The following is a 22,632-nucleotide window of genomic DNA, read 5'->3' as shown; positions in this document are numbered from 1 at the left end:
ACGATAATGTTAAGCTATGGAATTGCTGGGAGGTTTTTTCGCCTCGCTATTTACCCCTGGGGTGGCAGCAGTGAGAGCCCAAAGAGACTTAGATGCAATTGCCTGTTGGGTTGTTAAGCAAGCAAATGCTACCAGCCGCATACTATCTGAGATGGCTGAAGACTTGTCCACGGTACAACACGCAGTCCTGCAAAACAGAGCCGCTATTGACTTCTTGCTACTAGCCCACGGACATGGCTGTGAGGACTTTGACGGAATGTGCTGCATGGACTTAGAGGACCACTCTTCTTCGCTACATAAGCAAATTACACAACTCCTCGCGCATTCACAAAAGGTGCAATCTGATATGGACTTCTTCGGATTGGGTGCTTTGGGTGATTGGTTTGGGCTAAAGGGCTGGCTTAGGAGCCTGGTACAATCTGCTGTACTCATATTAGTTATTATATTGGTAGGCCTTTCGATTCTAAGCTGCGCTCTTTCCTGTGTCAGGTCTTTGGCGACTAAAGTTGTTCGACATACATGGTTTATTCAAAACGGCGATATTCCGAAGATTTACGGTAGTGTTAGTTCTGTCCAGCTCACTGAGTATGATGACCTTTAAACCCGTGCCTCAGTTCTGCCTTTAAAGAAACAAAAAAGGGGGAGATGTCGGGGCGGCTAGCGGAAAAGTACAAGTATGAAGAAACTTGAGGGCATGCCAGCCTTGCAGATCTGGGAGAAATAACTCTGAGGAGTCAGGGAACAGCTGGCCTTGCAGGTCCGAGATAAATAACCTTGAAGAAGTAGGGAGTAGGCAACAAGTTATCACTGTAGCTTCTAGCACATAGCAAAACCATAGCTTCTAGCATGTAGCGAAACCGCAAGTAGGAGGGATTATTGTAATGAAATATTTAGAGCTAAGCCAATCAGAAATGATAGAATTTGTGTAATTTGTGTAGCTGTTAAGTAGCTGTATAAAAGGCTTTCCGACGCGTCTAATAAACTGACATTTTGCTTGCATCAAGCAGCGTCCCGTCTCTCAATCGCGGCAGTGACCTGTGTTCTCCCACAGACATGGGGGATGTCTCCTCCTCCTCCTCCTCTTTGTCCTGTTCCTCCTGTTCATCCACTTCCTTTTTCTGTTCTTTCTTCTTCTGTTTCTTCTGATCTTTTTCCTGTTCCTCCTTTTCCATGTCCTCCTCTTCCTGTTTTTCCTCTAATGCCTGCTGTTCCTATTCCTTATGTGCCTCTTCTCGTTCTCCCTCTTCCTCCTACAACTCCTCCTCCTGTTCATTTCTTGTTCCTCCTGTTCCTCCCTCTGCTCCTCCTTTTCCTTCTCACCTCCTCTTCCTCCCACAAGAGGGAGTCCTTGCTAGAGAGTGGTTTTAACGAGAGAGTCCTTGCTAATGAGAGAGAGAAAGAGAGAGAGTCCACACCTGCTGTTCTCCCCTGTTTTTCAGGGATTGAAGCAGGCGAAGTTTTCCACGGTGCTTTCATTTTTTCTGACAGCAAGGCAGGAATCTCAAGTGTGGTCGATAAGGGGCCTCCGAGTCCATCACAGGCCTATGTTATCTAAGTGCAGATGTTCTGCTTGTCAAGCACGCAAGACTAAATGACGATTAGTGTGATACATGTGTTTTCCGACACCCCAGGTGCGAGTCACTTGAGCGTATTTGCAGTCCTCCTCACCAATCTTCCGTTACTGTCCCACATACGATTTGCGTGAGTACTATGTTGAGGTACGGCAGTCATAGTGCCATCAGAAGAAAGGCAAGGGAAAGAAGACGAGGATGGCGAAGAAGTTAAAAACTGTTACAACCTTTGACAGTGGAAACATGTCATTTAGAGCTTATACAAACAGTTTTCCTTCAATGTAACATTCTTTCTAAAGATGAGGAGGGGACGGTTTGCTATGCCCACATCAGAGCTCACTGAGGTTTTAAAACAAAACCCCCAAACAAATGGGTGCTGGAAAAAAGAGTAATGAGACTCAAGAGCCTTGTTGTTTTCAGTTCTACTGAAAGCGCAGGTCTTTGTTTTTTCACTTGTGCCTGGCAGCGATTGCAAAGAAAAAAGAAAAAAATCCTTGAAAGTTCCTTTGAAATGCCAGGTCAGCGAGACACAGCACCGTTTCTGCCTCTTCCGCTCTCCTGCTTTCTCTGAAACTTGTTTGTATCATTTTTCCAAATCCTTTGCTTTTGCTAGAGCTGAGACAACCAAAGATCCTGTTTTCGGGCCGGCGGAAAACAGACGAGGAAAAGAGATGCAGATGACGTGTGTCATGGTTTGGCCTCAGACAGCGACAGAACTGTTGGCTGGCGAGGTTTGATCCCTCCTCTGTCCTCTCCAGGGTGCCGCTTTGCTGATGTTGGGGAGCGCTCCAGGTCTGCCTGACTCCAGGAGCCGGTCAAAGCCAGGCAGTGCAGGCAGGGCAACAGGTCTCTCGTCCTGCTGCGCTGGCAGGTACAGGGCTGCTGGACTGGCACCCCCAGGCATCCCCAGCTATTTTCAGCTGAACCTTCTAGTCCCTCTGTCGTGGCTTGGCCTCAGACGGCAACAAAGAACCACCTGCCGCTCTCTCGAACTCCCCCCACCACGGGGAGGAGTCGGAAGACAAAGGCAAAGCTCATGGGTTGAGACAAAGGCAGTTTAACAGAACAGCAAAGGGAACAAGAAAACAACAACAGCAACGCGGACACAGGAATGTACAAACACGATTATGGAACCAGCGCTCACCGACCGGACCCAGGGCGCCCCAGCCCGCTCCCAAGAGGCGACTTCCTGCCCCCTCCCCCGGCAGCTCCTGGCTACAGACCGGGCATGGCTCACGTGGGATGGAATACCTGTGTCCCTGCCGGAGCCTGGGGAGAATTAACCCTGTCCCCACCGGAACCAGGACGCCCTCTTTTCCCCTTTTATCCTGACGGTCTATTTTCCAGTCTTTTGCCCGGTAGGTTTTACCGGTATGGTCTCCCCAGTTTCACCCCAGGCCAACTAGTTTTCTGCATGACTCCTCAAGCTCTCTCTCTCTTAGGCTGTAGGTGAAGGCATTGATTAAAGATTTTAAGCCAGCGTAGAAAAGAGAGAGGATATTCCTTTCTCATCTCCTGTTCTGACAGCATCTGGTGAGCGACACACACTGTAAGAGTCCCATCACCAACTGTATCCCCAACCAGCGATGGGAGGAGAGGAGCAGGCGTAAACATCTTTTGCTTCCTGGTACAGAACGAGGTTATCGGAGTCGGGGAAAGGATGTCATTGTGAGAGGCCAGAAACTGTAGAGATGTGAAGAGAGCACTACACGGATGGGGAGAAGCAGGGATCTCCCAGGGAGGTCCTGGGGCCACGCCGGGCTGTGTGAGCACACGGCTCTGGGACGAGCCGGAGAATACAGAAAGGTCCTGAGGGGACATGAGGGCAGATGAGAGGAGCCATGGGCCAGCTGGCTCCCTGCCCCCCCGCAAAAGTAGGCGCCCTGCCCCTCCTGACCCGGGCAGCGGGTCTCATTGGGGCCCTTTGTGACATCACTGCGTGACACCCCACAGCACCATAGAAACCCAGCGTGGCCGCGGCCCTGCAGTGTCCGGCAGGACAGCGACGGGACAGGGCGGGAGTGCAGAGCTGGCGAGGAGACTCCAAGCGCAAGCCCACGTCTTTCCCCGCCACCCCCAGTAGCCCCGCGGCACTGAGGTGTTCCCCTTAAGCTGCCCTCCCCTCTCCCCCACGCTTTCCTCCATTTGGCAGGATGGCGGAGAGACCCCCCAGCAGCCCCAGGGTGGCCTGGGAGGAGGTGGCGGCTCCCCGGGAGACCAGGTCTCCAGCGGAGCCCTACGCGGTGACCATGGTCCAGCCGCTGCAGATGGGTGAGTGAGGAGCCCCTCCGGGACTGGCAGGGCCAGCAGGCGCGACCGCCTCAATGCCGGAAACCCGTTTCCGCGGCACACCTGCAACAGGGGTCCCACGGGCAGGGGGCAAAGCGGTGCTTGCATGCCAGGGACGCTCAGGGCTGGGAGCCCTCCCCACCACAGCCTCCTCCTGCTCGCTCTTTTCACCCTTTGGGAAGCTTGTTGGCAAAGGTGCTGTGTCCTGCTGACTCTTCTCTGTTTCCCCTCCTTGTAGGCGAGACGCTGCCAGAGGAGAATCCAGAGCATCCAGAGCTCGAACCAGGATGGGATTCCGAGGGCAGCTGCTCGCTTTCTTCGCTTGACAGCAGCGAGTCGACCACGGTAACAAGCTGCCCCCTTCCTGGGACTCTTGTCCGTGTCACCAGCAGGAGGCTTGTGTGAGCAAAGGGACCCACAATCAGCGTGTCTCGCGTGGCCTCCCTGTCCCCGGTGAGAGGGTTCCTGCTGTCCCCGCGCAGGGACTATGTGAGGGCGGCACTCCAGTGTCCCAGCAGCAGCTCCAGCCCTCCTCAGCAGCAGCGAGCCCCGGTTCTCTCTCGGGCCAGCACACTATGCCCATGAGCCCAAGCCTCCTCCCTCACCCTGGGGACCCTCTGCTCTCACGCTCTGCCCTGCAGAGACTGCAGCCCCTGCTGCCACCTTTCCTGCGGGCACTGCCGACAGCACTGCAGGGCATCTGTCGCCAGAGCTCCTCGGGTGCTCAGTCTAGCAGCACCAGCAGGGTGCTTGGCATGACATGGCTTCCCTCCCTTCCTTCCTCCCGTAGGTGTTCGGACTACACCTTGAGCCTTCTCAGGTGACAGACATTGTCCTCATTGCGATCGAGGCCTTGACAGCAGATGACATCTCTGACAGGCAGATGGGCAGCAACATCCTGGACATGGTCGTGCTAGACCCTGGCTACTGGCTGACGGACGTAAGTGCCCTGTGGCTGGACTGCCCTGCCCGTGAGCCCTGACAGGCCTTGCTCTTCCCTCCTTCCCTAAGCCAGCTCTCTCGGGCACCTGAAGCCGTTTCAAGGCAACAGAGAGGGATGGGAAGGGCAGCACTTTCAGTCGCAGCTGGAGAAATGGCTGCACTCCACTGGCCGCACCATCCTCACCCGTGTCCTCTCCAGGTGCCAAAGTTCATGAGGTACATCCACAAAAACGTGGAGTGCATCTGCACGGAGCCAGCCCGGCACAGCCTGGACTCCCTTCTCCTCCGAATGACCGAGTGGTGCCCCAGAGAAGTGGTCAGGAGCCTGTTGAAGATCTCGCCAACCTGTGACAGGTACTAGCCCAGACAGCCTTGAGGGCTTGCGCCCTGCGGGGAGAGGGACGCGGGGACTCTCTGGCTGCCAGACCCAAGGAATGTTGCAAGACATCGCTGAGGAGCAGGGCCCTCCATCCCACCACGCCTCCCAGAACCAGTGGGTCACCAGGCCTGCAGCAGCCAGAGCTGGCCAAGCCAGAGCCCCACCACCACGCTCCTCCCAGCCCCAGGGGGAACACCACCGCAGCCCCCTCCCGCCTGCCCGGTCAGGGCCCCTGCACACCCCAAGCGAAAGGGCCAGGGCTGCAGCACAGCCAGGGCCCGGAGAGGCTGGCCCAGGCATGGTGCAGTGGCCGAGGCAGCCCTGCTGACCCAGCGCTCTGGGTCTGCAGCGCTGCCCTGGCCATGTGGGAGGTGATGATCTCCGTGCCTTGGATTTTGTGGAGCGTCTTGACGGAGCTGCTCAGCGTGCTCCAGGACCAGCGGGTGCGCAAGGTGTTCAGCTGTGCCACAGAGGACGCCTGCATCTATCCCTTGGCTGTGAGTGACCACGCTCATCCTCAGGGCTGCGCCTGCCTCCCCAGGGAAACGGGCACGGAGCCCTCCCCTCCTGTCTGCCTCCAAATGGCCACCTCCCCCCGTACAGAGGGACACAGCCCCTTAGGGCCAGCAGGGCCTTGCCCAGCACCAGCCAGACCCCCTGCCAGACTCTTGGGGCTGCCCTGGGCCCTTTTGGCCCCGGTGCACAAACACAAAGCCTGCTCCTGCCTGGGCAGCTCTCTGCTTCCCCCCGCCCTGCTCTGCAGCCCACAAACCTGGGGCAGAGAAAGGGGCAGAAGCCAGAGCCAGGCCAGGCGCTGGGCCTGGGGCGGAGGCATGGCCTCTGCACAGCCTGAGGGGGCTTCAGGTCTGGGGAGAGGAGATGGTTGCCACCGCTGGCGGGTCACGCCGCCTTCGTGCCAGCGTGGCGGAGGGAGCCCCGCAGGCTCTGCTGCTCTCTAACCGCTGTCTTCGTTTTAGCTGCTGCTCTACACTGACATTGATGCCGAGGAGTTTGCTGCCCTGTACAGAGCCCAGAGGTACCTGAGGCGTCCAAGCTCAGTGATGCTCTCGCTGGTGCTCAGTGTCCTCATCACGCTTTCGAAAAAACCTAAGATGGTGAGCAAGGTGTAGCCAAGCGGAGCCACGTTGGCAGCTGGGGCCTGGGGCAGTGGGTGATGCGGTGGCTTGGCCTTGGCTGGGAGTCAGGAGGTGGGGTGTCAGGTCCAGTCACCCTCCCTGCTACGGAGGGGGCTGGTGGGTGCCGGCGGAGCCCTCCAGGCACAGAGGGTTACCAGTCCATCTGCCCCTTCCGCCTGGTCGGTAAAGGGCATGGCTGAGTAAGGGGATGCTGCTCTCCCGCAATCCCTTCCCTTCCTCCTGCTCTCCCTGCATGCCATCAGTGGCCACTGCCGGCCAGGAGGCTGCCGCAGTGACTCCTGTGACACCTGCTTGGAAGCAGCACGGGAGGCTGGTGCTTAGCAACCAGTGCATTTTTGCCAGGGTGGCCTTTCACCACTTCATCCTAAGGAAACTGTGTGTTTCATACAGGCAACAAAAATGCAGGTCCTGCTGCCAGACATCATGGAGAACCTGCAGGATGCCAACGCTGATGCCAAGATGAAGGCCCTGGTGTTCCTCAGGAGCATGATGGGTGACGCGAAGACTGAGGAGGCCAGCCTCATTGCTGTGCAGCTGGCGGAGAAGCTCCCACCCCTCTTTGATGATGTAAGGCTGCCGCGGGCACCTCAGCCCTACAGATGGGCGCTCTGCACAGACAGCTGTCCCTCAGCCCAGCCCGGTGGGCAGCGCTCGGGCAGGGCTGCCCTCCTCGCCCCTCTTGCCTGGCCTTTCAGGGCTCTGGGGCCACTCAGCCTCAGCTGCACAGCAGGCCCACAGCTCCTGTGTTCGGGATCTGAGCCCAGAGCATCTCCCCTCACATCAGCCACGCTAACGCCCTTGCTCACCGTGGGCAGGGAGCGGCTGTTGATGAAGTCCCCCTGTGCTCCTCCCTGCCAGGAGTCCAGCCAGGTGCGGGAGCTCTCCATCAGCCTCTTCAAAGATGTGATGAAGGCCGTGGTGGGGATAAACAAGAAAAAGATGAAGAAGAGAGTGCAGAGGGTCCTGCTCCCGCTCTTCCTCCACATGAGCGACGAGATCGAGAGCGTGGCACAGGTACAGTGACCAGCGACCAGTGTCACGGGGAAGGGTGTGCTGACAGCGCAGTCCAGCAGCGGACTGGCCCTGCATCCCCGCATCAAAGCTCTGCCCACCCTGGGCCTGGCCGTGAAGGAGCTGGGACAGCCCCAGCTGGGCAGCCAAGCGTCCTGCCGGGGGATGCCCGTGGGAGGTGCTGCTGGCCCGGTCCTGCCCCGCTGTCTCTGGCACTGCTGCCCTCCCTGCCTACAGCCCAGGGCCCGCAGCTCCTTTGCCCTTCACTTTGCCCCCAGCCCTGGCGGCAGCTCAGCAGCTCGTGAGGATCTCTCTTCTGCTGGCCGGCAGCATGAGACACCTGAGGTGGTGGCTGCCCCGTGTCCCTGCCCTGGGCACTGAACCCAGTTCAACCTCGGTCCCCCGCTGCCTCTTCCCATAAGGGGCTGGGAAAGGCTCGCAGCCTGGACAAGAGGAGGAGGATGCCAGCTCTCCTTCCCTGGGCTCTGGTGCCATCTCCCAGTCTCTGCTTCTCTGCAGGCCTCTAGGGACACCCTCCTCGCCTGTGCCGAGTTCCTGGGGTGGAGGAAGCTCAGCCACCTGGCCAAGACAAACCAGACGCACCTGATCGGAGAGTCCTTGGTGAGGACAAGGCCCAAGCCCCAGGGCCGGGTGGACAAGGGCTGCTCCAGGTGCCCGTGGGCTGCGCTGTGCAACCCTGCCTCTGCTCCCGCCTGGAGCACGCGGCCTGCAGCTGCATTCTCCTTCCCTGCCCTCAAGCACGGAGCCCCCAAGGGCTCTTCTCCAGGCCCCTCTCCCCTCCCTGCCCCCGGGGTGCTGAAGGAGACCCCGGCCCATCTGGGTCCTGGCAGTGGGACAGAGGAGTCTCGCCGTCCTCCGGCCCCCTCCGCCTGCAGCTCCCTCTGGACCTCAGCCCCACAGGGCTCCTGTCTGGGAGACGGGAAGCGCCGGGAGGAAAGGGGGGTGCTGGTAGGAGGGGCTGGTCCAGATGGCTGCTGAGGGTCTGTGCCAGCCCCGTTCCCTTGTTCTCTCTCCAGTTAGTGCATGACAGGAGCAGGGCGGAAGACTATCTGTTTCAGAGCCTGCAGTACCTGCGCAACGCTCAGGCCACCTTGCGAGAGGTGGCTGTCAGGTTCATTGGTGAGCCACGTCCCCCGGGGTCACTCTTTTGGCAGCCAGGCCCCTGTCCCCACCGCTGCACTGGCAGTGAGGGGCAGCCCTGCGGTGCCAGAGCCCTGGCTGCCCTCTGCAGGGCCCACCACACAGGTGGGCTCGCTGGGAGCCTTGCTCAGTCCCACTGCCCTTGGGTGCTGCCATTCCCTGGGCTCAGCCCTGCTGAGGGGCAGGAGGGCGTGCAGCCCCGAGCTGGCAGGGCCAGGGGCCGTGCTGCCGGGCGTGTGCTGGGGAGCAGAGCTCTGACACGAATTCTGTGCCTAGGGCTTGCCGTGCAGCACCTGAGGAACCTAAGTCAGACCAAGGTGTGGAATGTCTGCAACGGTGAGTAGGGGCAGTGCTGGGCTGGTGGGGCAGGGGACAGAGCCTGGGCAGGGTGCTGCCATGCCTAAGCCTGCTCCAGGGAACTGCTTCAGGGGCAAGAGGAACACGTCCGGGCCACATGGGGCATTCCTGAGCAACAGCTTCCAGCTGGTCTCTTTGTCTCACCTGCTCCTCCTGGCCAGGGAAAGAGATGAGTGGGGTGGCACGGTCGGGATGGAGGAGGTCTCTGCAGGCAGTGGGGGTTCATGTCTGCTCGCCTTCCTTCTCTTGCAGCCCTCTTGCCCTTGAGGAGAGACACGGAGCGCTTGGTCAGCTCCCTGGCAGCTCAGACCGTCTTCAAACTGACAAAACGCGTGAGAACACGAGGATGGAGCCTGCGGTGGCTGTGCTGCTGTCTCGGCTGAGCCATGGAGAACTGAAAGAATCCTCTGGAAAAGGGCCATAGATTTGAATAATTCTTTGTTTTTAATAAAGCTGGAATAACAAGCCCCGTCCCATGGTGTCCTTCCCATGGGGACTACCCTGAGCGGGCCGAGCAGACAGCGTCCCTCCTGGCCTCTGCTGCTGCCTGCAGGACAGCACCCGCGGACCCAGGCTGTCCTGGCAACAAAGCCCCAGCTGCGCCCCTAGACCACAAAGCCCGGAGGGGAGGAGGAGGAGAGAAGCTTTAGCCCAACCTGCCCCTCCTGAGACATCTCAGGGCACGCAAAGGCATCCAAGCTCCGCAAAGCTGGCGAGTCGTCATTTCTCCCAGCATCAAAATCCTCTCTTGTTCCGCGGAGCTATGCGGGCGTTGGCTGGGATGGAGTTAATTTTCTTCCTACTAGCTCCTATGGGGCGATGTTTTGGATTCGTGATGGAAACAGTGTTGATCACACAGGGATGTTTTCATTATGGCCGAGCAGTGCAGCCCTATGATATATGATATAGTGATGACCCCAGCTGACCAAAGGGACGTTCCGTGCCGTATGACGTCGTGCTCAGTGACAAACGTGGGGGGAGGCTGGTGGGGGGCTGCTGCTCGGACATCGGTTGGTCAGTGGTGAGCAAGTGCTTTCCTTTGCATCGCTTGTCTGTCTCGGGGTTTAGTTCTCTCTCTGTGTTATTTCCTTGGTCATCACAATTTATTGTTACTGTTACTACCCTGTTCTCCAATCATTAAAGGGTTTTTCCCTCAACCCACCAGCTGTCTCACTTTTCACCCCTCCGATTCTCTCCCCCGTCCCGCTGGGGGCAGTGAGGGAGCGCCTGTCTGCTGCTCAGTTACCGGCCGGCGTCAAACCACGGCAGTCCTTTCCCCACCCCTCACTCCACACCACGAACGTCAGGCCCAGGTCCCGCACCACCCAGTGCATCCTCAGGAGCCACCGCTCCCCTTCCCACCCTTTTGACAGAATGCACAGGCAGCACTCCCTCAGTCGACGGAGCACCCCTGTTAGACGCCCATAAAAAGTCCACAAAACGCCCACGGAGCCCATTCGGCCCATGCCTTCGGGCTCCACCCCTCACGCTGCTCCCTCCGGACAGGAGAGGTGGTGTCTTGCGGCACCAAAGTTCCTGACCACCAAAGCCCGCTCAGGCCGGAACCAAGAGGTCGGTCCCCCTCGTTTTCAGGGTCCAAAGCGCCACTGGGTGCATCTAGCCCACCCTTTGCGTGCCCAAAGCCTCCTGTCCTCGGCCGAAATCCTCACGCTGAGGGACCCCACCCGCCTTCCATGCCCCACGGCCTGTCCTCAGGGCCCACAGGTCCAACCCCTGAAGGCGGAGCCGGTCGCCTGGCAGCACCCGCCCAGGAGGGGAGGCAGCGGCCCGGGACAGCCAATGGCCTCAGGGGAGGCAGGGCAAGGCATGTGATTGACTGGAAGCAGGCAGCCAATCAGAGGAAACATCCCCACAGGGCAGGGCGGGCCCTGGTGTGTGGGAGGGGAGCGACGCCTCAGGCAGCCAATAAGAGAGAGCATCCCCGCAGGGGAGGGTAGGCCTGAAACCAGGGCAGAGTGACAGCCCAGATGGCCAATCAGACATGAAGGGCGGGCACTGCAGCCCAGCAGCCTGCCCCCCTGTGGCCAATCAGCGGCGGTAGCGCCTCAGGGGAGGAGACTGACAGCACTCCCGACCTACGAGGGCGGAGACCGAGGGGGGAAGAAGGCGGGCTCCGCTGGTGGCCAGGCCCAGCTTCGCCGTGGCGCCCGTGGGGCCTGCCCCGAGGCCCAGCAGCCCCCGGCCCAGGCCCGAGGCCCCTCTTCCCCCCCTCCCAGCCCTCCCTCCCCTCAGCGGCCCCTGTCTTCCGGAAACCCCCATCTCCAAGGGAGCCACCGTGTCCCAGAGAGTCAGGATGCCCTGGCCATGCCACTGGACAGCAGCCATGGGCCCTGGGGCTTCTGGCTGCCATCGCCACCGGCGTCCGCCCGACGGTGATGAGGAGGTGAGGCTGAGGCCGCAGGGATGGTGGTGGGGTGGGGGAGGATGGGGGAGGGTGATGCTTGCTGTGGGTCCGCCCGCCATCACATCCCCTCCCCGCAGCCCAAGTGACCCTGCAGTGGCCTGAAGGGTGTTGGGGAGGGGGAAGACGCAGCACCTCCTCCTCCTGGATTATGGTGTGGTGTTGGGAGAAACTGAGGGGATGGGAGGGACACTTTGCGGTGGGGAGCAAACTGGGACACACGCACACGCGCGCGCACACACACACAAACTGCAAATACAGCCCCCAGGCTCCCCCTCGGTGAACACAGAGTGGGGTAGGTGTACGACCTGCGGCTGGACATAGCCCACTTGGCCCCACAACATATTGGCCAAAGTCCCCTAAATGCACTCAAACCCCACTCCCTCAGGTGACCTGTCGGGGCGGCCAGCGGAAAAGTACAAGTATGCAAGAAACTCGAGGGCATGCCAGCCTTGCAGATCTGGGAGAAATAACTCTGAGGAGTCAGGGAACAGCTGGCCTTGCAGGTCCGAGATAAATAACCTTGAAGAAGTAGGGAGTAGGCAACAAGTTATCACTGTAGCTTCTAGCATACAGCAAAACAGTAGCTTCTAGCATGTAGCGAAACCACAAGTAGGAGGGATTATTGTAATGAAATATTTAGAGCTAAGCCAATCAGAAATGATAGAATTTGTGTAATTTGTGTAACTGTTAAGTAGCTGTATAAAAGGCTTTCCGACGCGTCTAATAAACTGACATTTTGCTTGCATCAAGCAGCATCCCGTCTCTCAATCGCGGCAAATTGGTGACCCCGACGTGATGGGGTGGTGAACCGCCTAGCTGAGCGGCTTGCTGCGAGTCCCACGCAACATTGAATGAGCTGCTGAAAGGAAGCAGGAACTGGCCAGGAATCCCTCTGGATTTAAGAGGTGAGCTGTGGGAAACATGGGGAATCAGATGTCCCCCGCAGAGAGAGACGTATATGAGGTTATGAAAACGCTCCTCCGGAAACATAAAAAAGATATTTCCGGGCAGGACTTAAAGATTACGCTTAAGTGGGTACAAATGAAGATCCCCACTGTTACGGCCTCTAGTATTTTTACCCGGGAACTTTGGGACGATGTGGGGGTAAAGTTGTGGGACGCGGCGACGTCAGGGAATGCCGAGGCTCAGCGTTTGCTTCCGTGGTGGAGAAATATCTTTGAGGCTATTAAGGCGCAGGAAAGGGGCCATAAAGACTCTCCAGATACTAAGGGGGAACCTTCATCAGCTCAGCCTTTGCTTCCCCCTCCGCTATCTCCGCGACACGCTAAGTCGCCCGGACCCTTAAAGGTCTGTGCTGCAGGCTACCCTCCTGAGGAAGATCCGCTTGACCCGGGACCCGTTGATCCTGATAAAGAGCCTGACTTGTACCCCCCTAACCCTCATGATACGTGGGCGAATATTAAACGTCAAGCTTTAAAAGAAGGTGACTTGGAAATAGCGCGAACGATAGTCGCCCCTGTTATTTATCAAGGCCGGGGATTGCAGTGGGAGGCTTTGTCCTTCCCGGTGATTAAAGAGCTGCGCCGTACCGTCACAGAACACGGGCTCTCTTCCCCATATTTTGCGAGCCTGCTGTCTTCTGTCTTTGATACGTATGTTATGACTCCCCATGATTTAAAATCGCTAGCGCAATTGTTATTAACCCCTTCCCAGTATTCCCTCTGGGAGTCGCGTTGGAGGGGGGGCCTTCAAACTCTCCTCACCAGCGACGTGGGTCATAATGCTGCTCTTGCCGCACTGACCATGGAGCACCTTACGGGTACGGGTCAGCACTCTGATCCAGCGGCACAGGCTCGAGATTGTCCACGAGAGGCCCTGGAAGCGATCTGCGAAGAAGCAAAAAAGGCTTTACTCAAAATACCCGATTCCCGTAAACCTCAAAAGGCATTCACCTCTATTACGCAGGAACCTCGGGAGCCGTACATGCAATTCATTGGTAGACTTAAGCAAGCTTTAGAGCGCCAAATACATAATACCGAAGCTCGAGAGATTTTGCTATTAAAATTAGCAGTTGAAAATGCTAACGCCGACTGTAAAAAATTACTTAAATCTCTCCCTAACCCAGCTCCGACTTTGGTTGAAATGGTAGAGGCTTGTAATCGTATTGGTACTGTGGACCATAAATTTGAAGCGATGGCAGCTGCTTTCGTAGCTATGAGAGGCATGTCTGGGGCAGGAAATTGCTACGGTTGTGGTAAACCAGGCCGTATCAAACGAAATTGTCCCGCTTCTAATGGGGGGGCTAAAGCCCAAGTCCCTGGGATCTGTCCCCGATGCAGGAAGGGGCGTCATTATGCTAATCAATGTCGTTCTAAGTATAATTTGCAAGGGCAGCCGATACAGGGAAACCGCTTGCGGAGCGCGGGGCAGTGACGCGCACAGACACAAGTATCGTCACCGGTGAATCGAGCCATGCAGATGGGTGTGACCTCGCCACAAGTCTTCGCCCAGCAACAGCTGGTAGCGCCGGATTGGACCTGGCAACCTCACACGCAGTAACGTTGCTTGATTCCTCTGTTCATTTATTAGCAACTAATGTTTCAGGTCCTTTACCCCCGAAAACACAAGGGCTACTATTAGGGAGATCATCGGTTACCTTAGCCGGACTTTTTGTATTGCCTGGAGTAATTGATGCGGATACCATTGGGGAAATTAAAATCATGGCCTGGGCCCCATTTCCCCCTTGCACAGTACCCAAAGGAAGCCGCATTGCACAATTACTATTGATCCCGCAGAACGCAAGCTCTCTTTCGCTTCACCCACCTCCGCAGCAAAGACAAGGAGGTTTTGGATCTACTGGGGATCCACAGATTCTCTGGGTACAGTCCATTTCCCAGAAGCAACCACTTTGTCAGTGTACTCTTATTCACGGCACTCAGCAAGGAATCCTGAATGGGATTATTGACACAGGGGCCGATGTTACCGTAATTTCACAGGCGAAGTGGCCTCCACAGTGGCCTTTGGCAGCTGTGCCTCAGGCGCTAGCCGGAATCGGAGGAGTTGGTAGAAGCCACCAATCCTCGGAATTGATCCAAATCAAAGGCCCAGAAGGACGAGTAGCTTCCGTCAAGCCTTTTGTGCTGCCTGTTCCTATGGTCTTATGGGGACGTGATGTGCTGTCACAAGGGGGAACTTCCATTCAGTCGCATTTTTAGGGGGGGCCATTGAGGTGCGCGACACCCTGAAACTGACTTGGAAAACGCAGACGCCCATTTGGGTAGATCAATGGCCCCTACCACTCGAAAAGCTTCGCGCTCTCCAAGAACTGGTTACGGAACAATTAGCAAAAGGACATATAGTACCTACTACTAGTCCTTGGAATTCACCTGTCTTTGTTATTAAGAAGCAATCTGGCAAGTGGCGCCTGCTCCATGATCTCAGAAAAATCAATGATGCTATGGTAGATATGGGAGCTCTGCAGCCAGGGCTCCCTTCTCCAACTATGATCCCCCGCAATTGGCATCTCACCGTTATTGACCTTAAGGATTGCTTTTTTAATATTCCACTACACCCTGACGACGGTGCCAAATTTGCTTTTTCAGTCCCAAGTGTCAATATGCAAGCTCCTGTGCAACGATATCAGTGGGTTGTACTGCCACAGGGAATGAAAAATAGCCCGACAATTTGTCAATGGTATGTCGCTAAGGTACTTAGCCCTGTCAGGGTTGCGTTGCCTCAAGTTCTGTTATATCATTATATGGATGATATCTTGATGGCTGCGCCTCACCTTGAGCTCATGGAAAAGGCCGTAGCCCTTGTCACGGCCACTGTCAATTCGGCAGGCCTCTGTATTGCGCCCGAAAAAGTCCAGAAAATGCCCCCTTGGACCTACTTGGGTTGGCGCATCAGGACCCAGACGATAGTTCCCCAACCTGTGCATATACAGGCGGACATTAAAAATTTGCACGATGTTCAAAAATTATTAGGGACCATTACTTGGGTCCGACCCTTGCTAGGAATCTCCAATTCAGACTTAAGCCCTTTGTTTGAACTCCTCAAGGGAGATTCCGATTTACGCTCCCCTCGTCGACTGGGTCCTGAAGCTGCTGCCTCGTTACAAAAAGTAGCGGAAGCCATTGCCTCACGGCAAGCACACCGCTGTGCGCCTGAATTGCCCTTCAATTTAATTATTTTGAACCCTGCACGTCAGCCATATGCTTTGATTTTTCAATGGGACCCTAACAATCCTGATCCCTTATTAATCATTGAGTGGGTCTTTTTACCCAACCAGCCCACTAAAACAATTTGGACGCAACATGAAATGTTTGCTTCCTTGATAATTAAAGCACGGCAGCGCTTGCTTGCCCTGTCAGGGATGGACTTTGCTTCTATCTGTTTACCTGTAACTAATATGTACCTACAATGGTTATTCCAACAGTCTGATGCTTTCGTGTTTGCCTTAACAGATTATTCGGGTCAACTAACCTCACATCCTCCGTCCCACAAGCTTCTACATGCTCATTTTAACTTAATATCCATACCAAAGAGATGTCACCAGCCCCTCCAAGGCCTTACTGTGTTCACCGATGGGTCTGGAAAAACACACAAGTCGGTGATTGTCTGGTGGGATGACCGCTCTCAACAATGGGAGTCGGACGTTGAGACAGTCTCCGGGTCCCCTCAAATCGTAGAGCTTGCCGCTGTTGTTCGAGCTTTTCGTAAGTGGTCTACACCACTGAATCTTATTACTGATTCTGCTTATGTTGCAGGCGTTGTCGAACGGGCAGAGGCCTCGGTGCTGCGTCATACTTCGCATGCTGATTTGTTTGCTTTGTTGCAGGAACTTGTTTTCCTTTTAACCTCTCGAACACATCCCTATTTTGTTTTACATGTTAGATCGCACACCTCTTTACCTGGGTTTATTGCAGAGGGCAATCGACGGGCCGATATGCTCACTCTGACGGTACAAGTTTTACCTGACCGTATTGCGCAAGCTAAGCTTAGTCATTCCTTTTTCCATCAGAATGCAGGGGGCCTCAAACAACAGTTTGGCGTCACTTCTCAGCAAGCGGCGAACATTATCGCTGTCTGCCCTGATTGTCAAAAACATTCTTTTTCTACGGCACCAGGTGGGGTTAATCCCAGAGGCTTACAAAGCCTGCAATTATGGCAGACGGATGTCACACACCATCCAGAATTTGGGAGATTAAAATACGTCCATTCCTCTATTGACACCCTTTCAGGCGCTCTATTTGCCTCCTGCCATGTGGGGGAGGCGACGAAAGATGTTTGCAGGCATCTGCTGCGTGCTTTTGCTACCTTAGGCATCCCTGCACAAATCAAAACAGACAATGGCCCTGCTTATATCTCGGCTGCACTTAAAACCTTTTTTATCTCTTGGGGGATCACTCACATCACTGGGATCCCGCGTTGCCCTACGGGCCAGTCCCTGATTGAACGCTCTCAGTCTTCAAAGCGCTTGTTGCAGCAACAGAAAGGGGGAGTAGGGACAGCCACCCCTGAAGAACGTCTACAGAAAGCCCTGTATGTTTTTAACTTTTTAAATTGTTCTTTAATAGATAACAACCCTCCGATCGTTCGCCACTTTAACACAAACACTTCTTTCGAAGGCAGCGTAAAAGCTCCAGTCCTGATCCGCGACCCTGAGACAGGTAAGGTCTTGGGGCCATACCCCCTTGTCACATGGGGCAGAGGCTATGCTTGAGTTTCCACAGAACGAGGCCCCAGGTGGATCCCAGCAAAGAGCGTGAGACCTTTCCGTGAACCCCTACCACAATCGGATGGCCACAACACCAATCCACAGCTAGATCATTCCCCTGAACAGCATACCGGAGAACATTCGGAGGACTGATGCAGTGCTCTTATGGACAATAGAGCAGAGACGCCAGTAGAACATATTCATTGCGTCGCCTGTGGTAATTGTGACCCTTGGGTTTTATGTGACTGCTATCGCTGTGGTAAGAGATGGTAGCGACGGTTAACATTGGCCAATAGATGGTGTGACAGTTGCCTAATATATGAAATTAGCATTGTAAGAATTTAGCATTGCAAAAAAAAAAAAAAAAAAAAAAGGGGGTGGGGGGAAGAGTCCGTCAAACATTATGATCCTGTTAACACTTTTTTGTATATGTGCAGCCTGGACACATGCCAATCCTTTGCCAGGGTATCACCCTCACCTTTTTGACCCCCGGCAAAATGTCTGGGTTACTCTGGCCAGGTCGCTCAATACAACTAGCTTTTGTGCCAGTCTTGCTACGCCCAGCTCGCCCTTCATCACCTGCTTAGTAGGGGTACCACTGAATAACTCGACCTTTTTACTGTTTAATAACTCTATGACAACCTTACGGAAGCAGTACAGTATTTCTGGAAGGTTTCCTTTTTCATGGAAAAATCTTAAGGACCTTTTTGAAAAACACGATAATTGGGATGATAAATTGCCAATAGGGCCCGAGCCGCAGGAAATTGACTTAGTAGATTCTCTTAATGCTTCTCACTGTTTGTTTATTGGCCTTAGGTCATGGTCAGGGCCCAAAAAGAGGGGCGCTTAGTAAAGGATTCTGCACCGACCGTCATCTCACCTATTGGTAATGCTACCCTCTGGCAACAACAATGGTGTTTGAGCATTGCTCGAGACGCCACTCACTCAGCCCCCGGTACCATGCTCCCTAGGCGGCTCCCCTTGGGGTTCTTTTTTATTTGCGGAAATAGAGCTTGGTCTGGGATCCCTTCCAACCCTAGAGGAGGCCCGTGTACTATTGGACAGCTTAGTCTTGGCACTCCTCACTATCATCCAAGCCCAAAACAGCGGTTACGTTTTACTCGTGACACAACACAAGCATTAGATAATACTTGCGACGATAATGTTAAGCTATGGAATTGCTGGGAGGTTTTTTCGCCTCGCTATTTACCCCTGGGGTGGCAGCAGTGAGAGCCCAAAGAGACTTAGATGCAATTGCCTGTTGGGTTGTTAAGCAAGCAAATGCTACCAGCCGCATACTATCTGAGATGGCTGAAGACTTGTCCACGGTACAACACGCAGTCCTGCAAAACAGAGCCGCTATTGACTTCTTGCTACTAGCCCACGGACATGGCTGTGAGGACTTTGACGGAATGTGCTGCATGGACTTAGAGGACCACTCTTCTTCGCTACATAAGCAAATTACACAACTCCTCGCGCATTCACAAAAGGTGCAATCTGATATGGACTTCTTCGGATTGGGTGCTTTGGGTGATTGGTTTGGGCTAAAGGGCTGGCTTAGGAGCCTGGTACAATCTGCTGTACTCATATTAGTTATTATATTGGTAGGCCTTTCGATTCTAAGCTGCGCTCTTTCCTGTGTCAGGTCTTTGGCGACTAAAGTTGTTCGACATACATGGTTTATTCAAAACGGCGATATTCCGAAGATTTACGGTAGTGTTAGTTCTGTCCAGCTCACTGAGTATGATGACCTTTAAACCCGTGCCTCAGTTCTGCCTTTAAAGAAACAAAAAAGGGGGAGATGTCGGGGCGGCTAGCGGAAAAGTACAAGTATGAAGAAACTTGAGGGCATGCCAGCCTTGCAGATCTGGGAGAAATAACTCTGAGGAGTCAGGGAACAGCTGGCCTTGCAGGTCCGAGATAAATAACCTTGAAGAAGTAGGGAGTAGGCAACAAGTTATCACTGTAGCTTCTAGCACATAGCAAAACCATAGCTTCTAGCATGTAGCGAAACCGCAAGTAGGAGGGATTATTGTAATGAAATATTTAGAGCTAAGCCAATCAGAAATGATAGAATTTGTGTAATTTGTGTAGCTGTTAAGTAGCTGTATAAAAGGCTTTCCGACGCGTCTAATAAACTGACATTTTGCTTGCATCAAGCAGCGTCCCGTCTCTCAATCGCGGCAGTGACCTGTGTTCTCCCACAGACATGGGGGATGTCTCCTCCTCCTCCTCCTCTTTGTCCTGTTCCTCCTGTTCATCCACTTCCTTTTTCTGTTCTTTCTTCTTCTGTTTCTTCTGATCTTTTTCCTGTTCCTCCTTTTCCATGTCCTCCTCTTCCTGTTTTTCCTCTAATGCCTGCTGTTCCTATTCCTTATGTGCCTCTTCTCGTTCTCCCTCTTCCTCCTACAACTCCTCCTCCTGTTCATTTCTTGTTCCTCCTGTTCCTCCCTCTGCTCCTCCTTTTCCTTCTCACCTCCTCTTCCTCCCACAAGAGGGAGTCCTTGCTAGAGAGTGGTTTTAACGAGAGAGTCCTTGCTAATGAGAGAGAGAAAGAGAGAGAGTCCACACCTGCTGTTCTCCCCTGTTTTTCAGGGATTGAAGCAGGCGAAGTTTTCCACGGTGCTTTCATTTTTTCTGACAGCAAGGCAGGAATCTCAAGTGTGGTCGATAAGGGGCCTCCGAGTCCATCACAGGCCTATGTTATCTAAGTGCAGATGTTCTGCTTGTCAAGCACGCAAGACTAAATGACGATTAGTGTGATACATGTGTTTTCCGACACCCCAGGTGCGAGTCACTTGAGCGTATTTGCAGTCCTCCTCACCAATCTTCCGTTACTGTCCCACATACGATTTGCGTGAGTACTATGTTGAGGTACGGCAGTCATAGTGCCATCAGAAGAAAGGCAAGGGAAAGAAGACGAGGATGGCGAAGAAGTTAAAAACTGTTACAACCTTTGACAGTGGAAACATGTCATTTAGAGCTTATACAAACAGTTTTCCTTCAATGTAACATTCTTTCTAAAGATGAGGAGGGGACGGTTTGCTATGCCCACATCAGAGCTCACTGAGGTTTTAAAACAAAACCCCCAAACAAATGGGTGCTGGAAAAAAGAGTAATGAGACTCAAGAGCCTTGTTGTTTTCAGTTCTACTGAAAGCGCAGGTCTTTGTTTTTTCACTTGTGCCTGGCAGCGATTGCAAAGAAAAAAGAAAAAAATCCTTGAAAGTTCCTTTGAAATGCCAGGTCAGCGAGACACAGCACCGTTTCTGCCTCTTCCGCTCTCCTGCTTTCTCTGAAACTTGTTTGTATCATTTTTCCAAATCCTTTGCTTTTGCTAGAGCTGAGACAACCAAAGATCCTGTTTTCGGGCCGGCGGAAAACAGACGAGGAAAAGAGATGCAGATGACGTGTGTCGTGGTTTGGCCTCAGACAGCGACAGAACTGTTGGCTGGCGAGGTTTGATCCCTCCTCTGTCCTCTCCAGGGTGCCGCTTTGCTGATGTTGGGGAGCGCTCCAGGTCTGCCTGACTCCAGGAGCCGGTCAAAGCCAGGCAGTGCAGGCAGGGCAACAGGTCTCTCGTCCTGCTGCGCTGGCAGGTACAGGGCTGCTGGACTGGCACCCCCAGGCATCCCCAGCTATTTTCAGCTGAACCTTCTAGTCCCTCTGTCGTGGCTTGGCCTCAGACGGCAACAAAGAACCACCTGCCGCTCTCTCGAACTCCCCCCACCACGGGGAGGAGTCGGAAGACAAAGGCAAAGCTCATGGGTTGAGACAAAGGCAGTTTAACAGAACAGCAAAGGGAACAAGAAAACAACAACAGCAACGCGGACACAGGAATGTACAAACACGATTATGGAACCAGCGCTCACCGACCGGACCCAGGGCGCCCCAGCCCGCTCCCAAGAGGCGACTTCCTGCCCCCTCCCCCGGCAGCTCCTGGCTACAGACCGGGCATGGCTCACGTGGGATGGAATACCTGTGTCCCTGCCGGAGCCTGGGGAGAATTAACCCTGTCCCCACCGGAACCAGGACGCCCTCTTTTCCCCTTTTATCCTGACGGTCTATTTTCCAGTCTTTTGCCCGGTAGGTTTTACCGGTATGGTCTCCCCAGTTTCACCCCAGGCCAACTAGTTTTCTGCATGACTCCTCAAGCTCTCTCTCTCTTAGGCTGTAGGTGAAGGCATTGATTAAAGATTTTAAGCCAGCGTAGAAAAGAGAGAGGATATTCCTTTCTCATCTCCTGTTCTGACAGCATCTGGTGAGCGACACACACTGTAAGAGTCCCATCACCAACTGTATCCCCAACCAGCGATGGGAGGAGAGGAGCAGGCGTAAACATCTTTTGCTTCCTGGTACAGAACGAGGTTATCGGAGTCGGGGAAAGGATGTCATTGTGAGAGGCCAGAAACTGTAGAGATGTGAAGAGAGCACTACACGGATGGGGAGAAGCAGGGATCTCCCAGGGAGGTCCTGGGGCCACGCCGGGCTGTGTGAGCACACGGCTCTGGGACGAGCCGGAGAATACAGAAAGGTCCTGAGGGGACATGAGGGCAGATGAGAGGAGCCATGGGCCAGCTGGCTCCCTGCCCCCCCGCAAAAGTAGGCGCCCTGCCCCTCCTGACCCGGGCAGCGGGTCTCATTGGGGCCCTTTGTGACATCACTGCGTGACACCCCACAGCACCATAGAAACCCAGCGTGGCCGCGGCCCTGCAGTGTCCGGCAGGACAGCGACGGGACAGGGCGGGAGTGCAGAGCTGGCGAGGAGACTCCAAGCGCAAGCCCACGTCTTTCCCCGCCACCCCCAGTAGCCCCGCGGCACTGAGGTGTTCCCCTTAAGCTGCCCTCCCCTCTCCCCCACGCTTTCCTCCATTTGGCAGGATGGCGGAGAGACCCCCCAGCAGCCCCAGGGTGGCCTGGGAGGAGGTGGCGGCTCCCCGGGAGACCAGGTCTCCAGCGGAGCCCTACGCGGTGACCATGGTCCAGCCGCTGCAGATGGGTGAGTGAGGAGCCCCTCCGGGACTGGCAGGGCCAGCAGGCGCGACCGCCTCGATGCCGGAAACCCGTTTCCGCGGCACACCTGCAACAGGGGTCCCACGGGCAGGGGGCAAAGCGGTGCTTGCATGCCAGGGACGCTCAGGGCTGGGAGCCCTCCCCACCACAGCCTCCTCCTGCTCGCTCTTTTCACCCTTTGGGAAGCTTGTTGGCAAAGGTGCTGTGTCCTGCTGACTCTTCTCTGTTTCCCCTCCTTGTAGGCGAGACGCTGCCAGAGGAGAATCCAGAGCATCCAGAGCTCGAACCAGGATGGGATTCCGAGGGCAGCTGCTCGCTTTCTTCGCTTGACAGCAGCGAGTCGACCACGGTAACAAGCTGCCCCCTTCCTGGGACTCTTGTCCGTGTCACCAGCAGGAGGCTTGTGTGAGCAAAGGGACCCACAATCAGCGTGTCTCGCGTGGCCTCCCTGTCCCCGGTGAGAGGGTTCCTGCTGTCCCCGCGCAGGGACTATGTGAGGGCGGCACTCCAGTGTCCCAGCAGCAGCTCCAGCCCTCCTCAGCAGCAGCGAGCCCCGGTTCTCTCTCGGGCCAGCACACTATGCCCATGAGCCCAAGCCTCCTCCCTCGCCCTGGGGACCCTCTGCTCTCACGCTCTGCCCTGCAGAGA

The 22,632-nt window shown here is 55.2% G+C and overlaps 2 protein-coding genes across 2 annotated transcripts; both read left to right on the top strand.

The window, feature by feature from the left end:
- Positions 1–3,724: 3,724 nt before the first annotated feature.
- LOC134527052 (uncharacterized) lies at positions 3,725–5,802 on the top strand. Its single transcript, XM_063359397.1, has 6 exons — positions 3,725–3,842; positions 4,099–4,205; positions 4,651–4,800; positions 5,002–5,156; positions 5,531–5,678; positions 5,785–5,802. The coding sequence occupies exons 1-6, from the start codon at positions 3,725–3,727 to the stop codon at positions 5,800–5,802; spliced, it is 696 nt and encodes a 231-aa protein (XP_063215467.1).
- A 1,416-nt stretch (positions 5,803–7,218) lies between these two features.
- Positions 7,219–9,250, top strand: LOC134527051 (maestro heat-like repeat-containing protein family member 2A). The gene is made up of 5 exons (XM_063359396.1): positions 7,219–7,352; positions 7,869–7,970; positions 8,387–8,498; positions 8,787–8,846; positions 9,120–9,250. Exons 1-5 carry the CDS (start codon positions 7,245–7,247, stop codon positions 9,248–9,250), a joined length of 513 nt encoding a protein of 170 aa, XP_063215466.1. The 5' UTR covers positions 7,219–7,244.
- The last annotated feature ends 13,382 nt before the right edge of the window (positions 9,251–22,632 follow it).

Source organism: Chroicocephalus ridibundus, chromosome 25 (assembly GCF_963924245.1).
Source record: "Chroicocephalus ridibundus chromosome 25, bChrRid1.1, whole genome shotgun sequence".
Lineage (NCBI taxonomy): Eukaryota > Metazoa > Chordata > Aves > Charadriiformes > Laridae > Chroicocephalus > Chroicocephalus ridibundus.
This window is presented reverse-complemented; position numbering and strand designations above follow the sequence as displayed.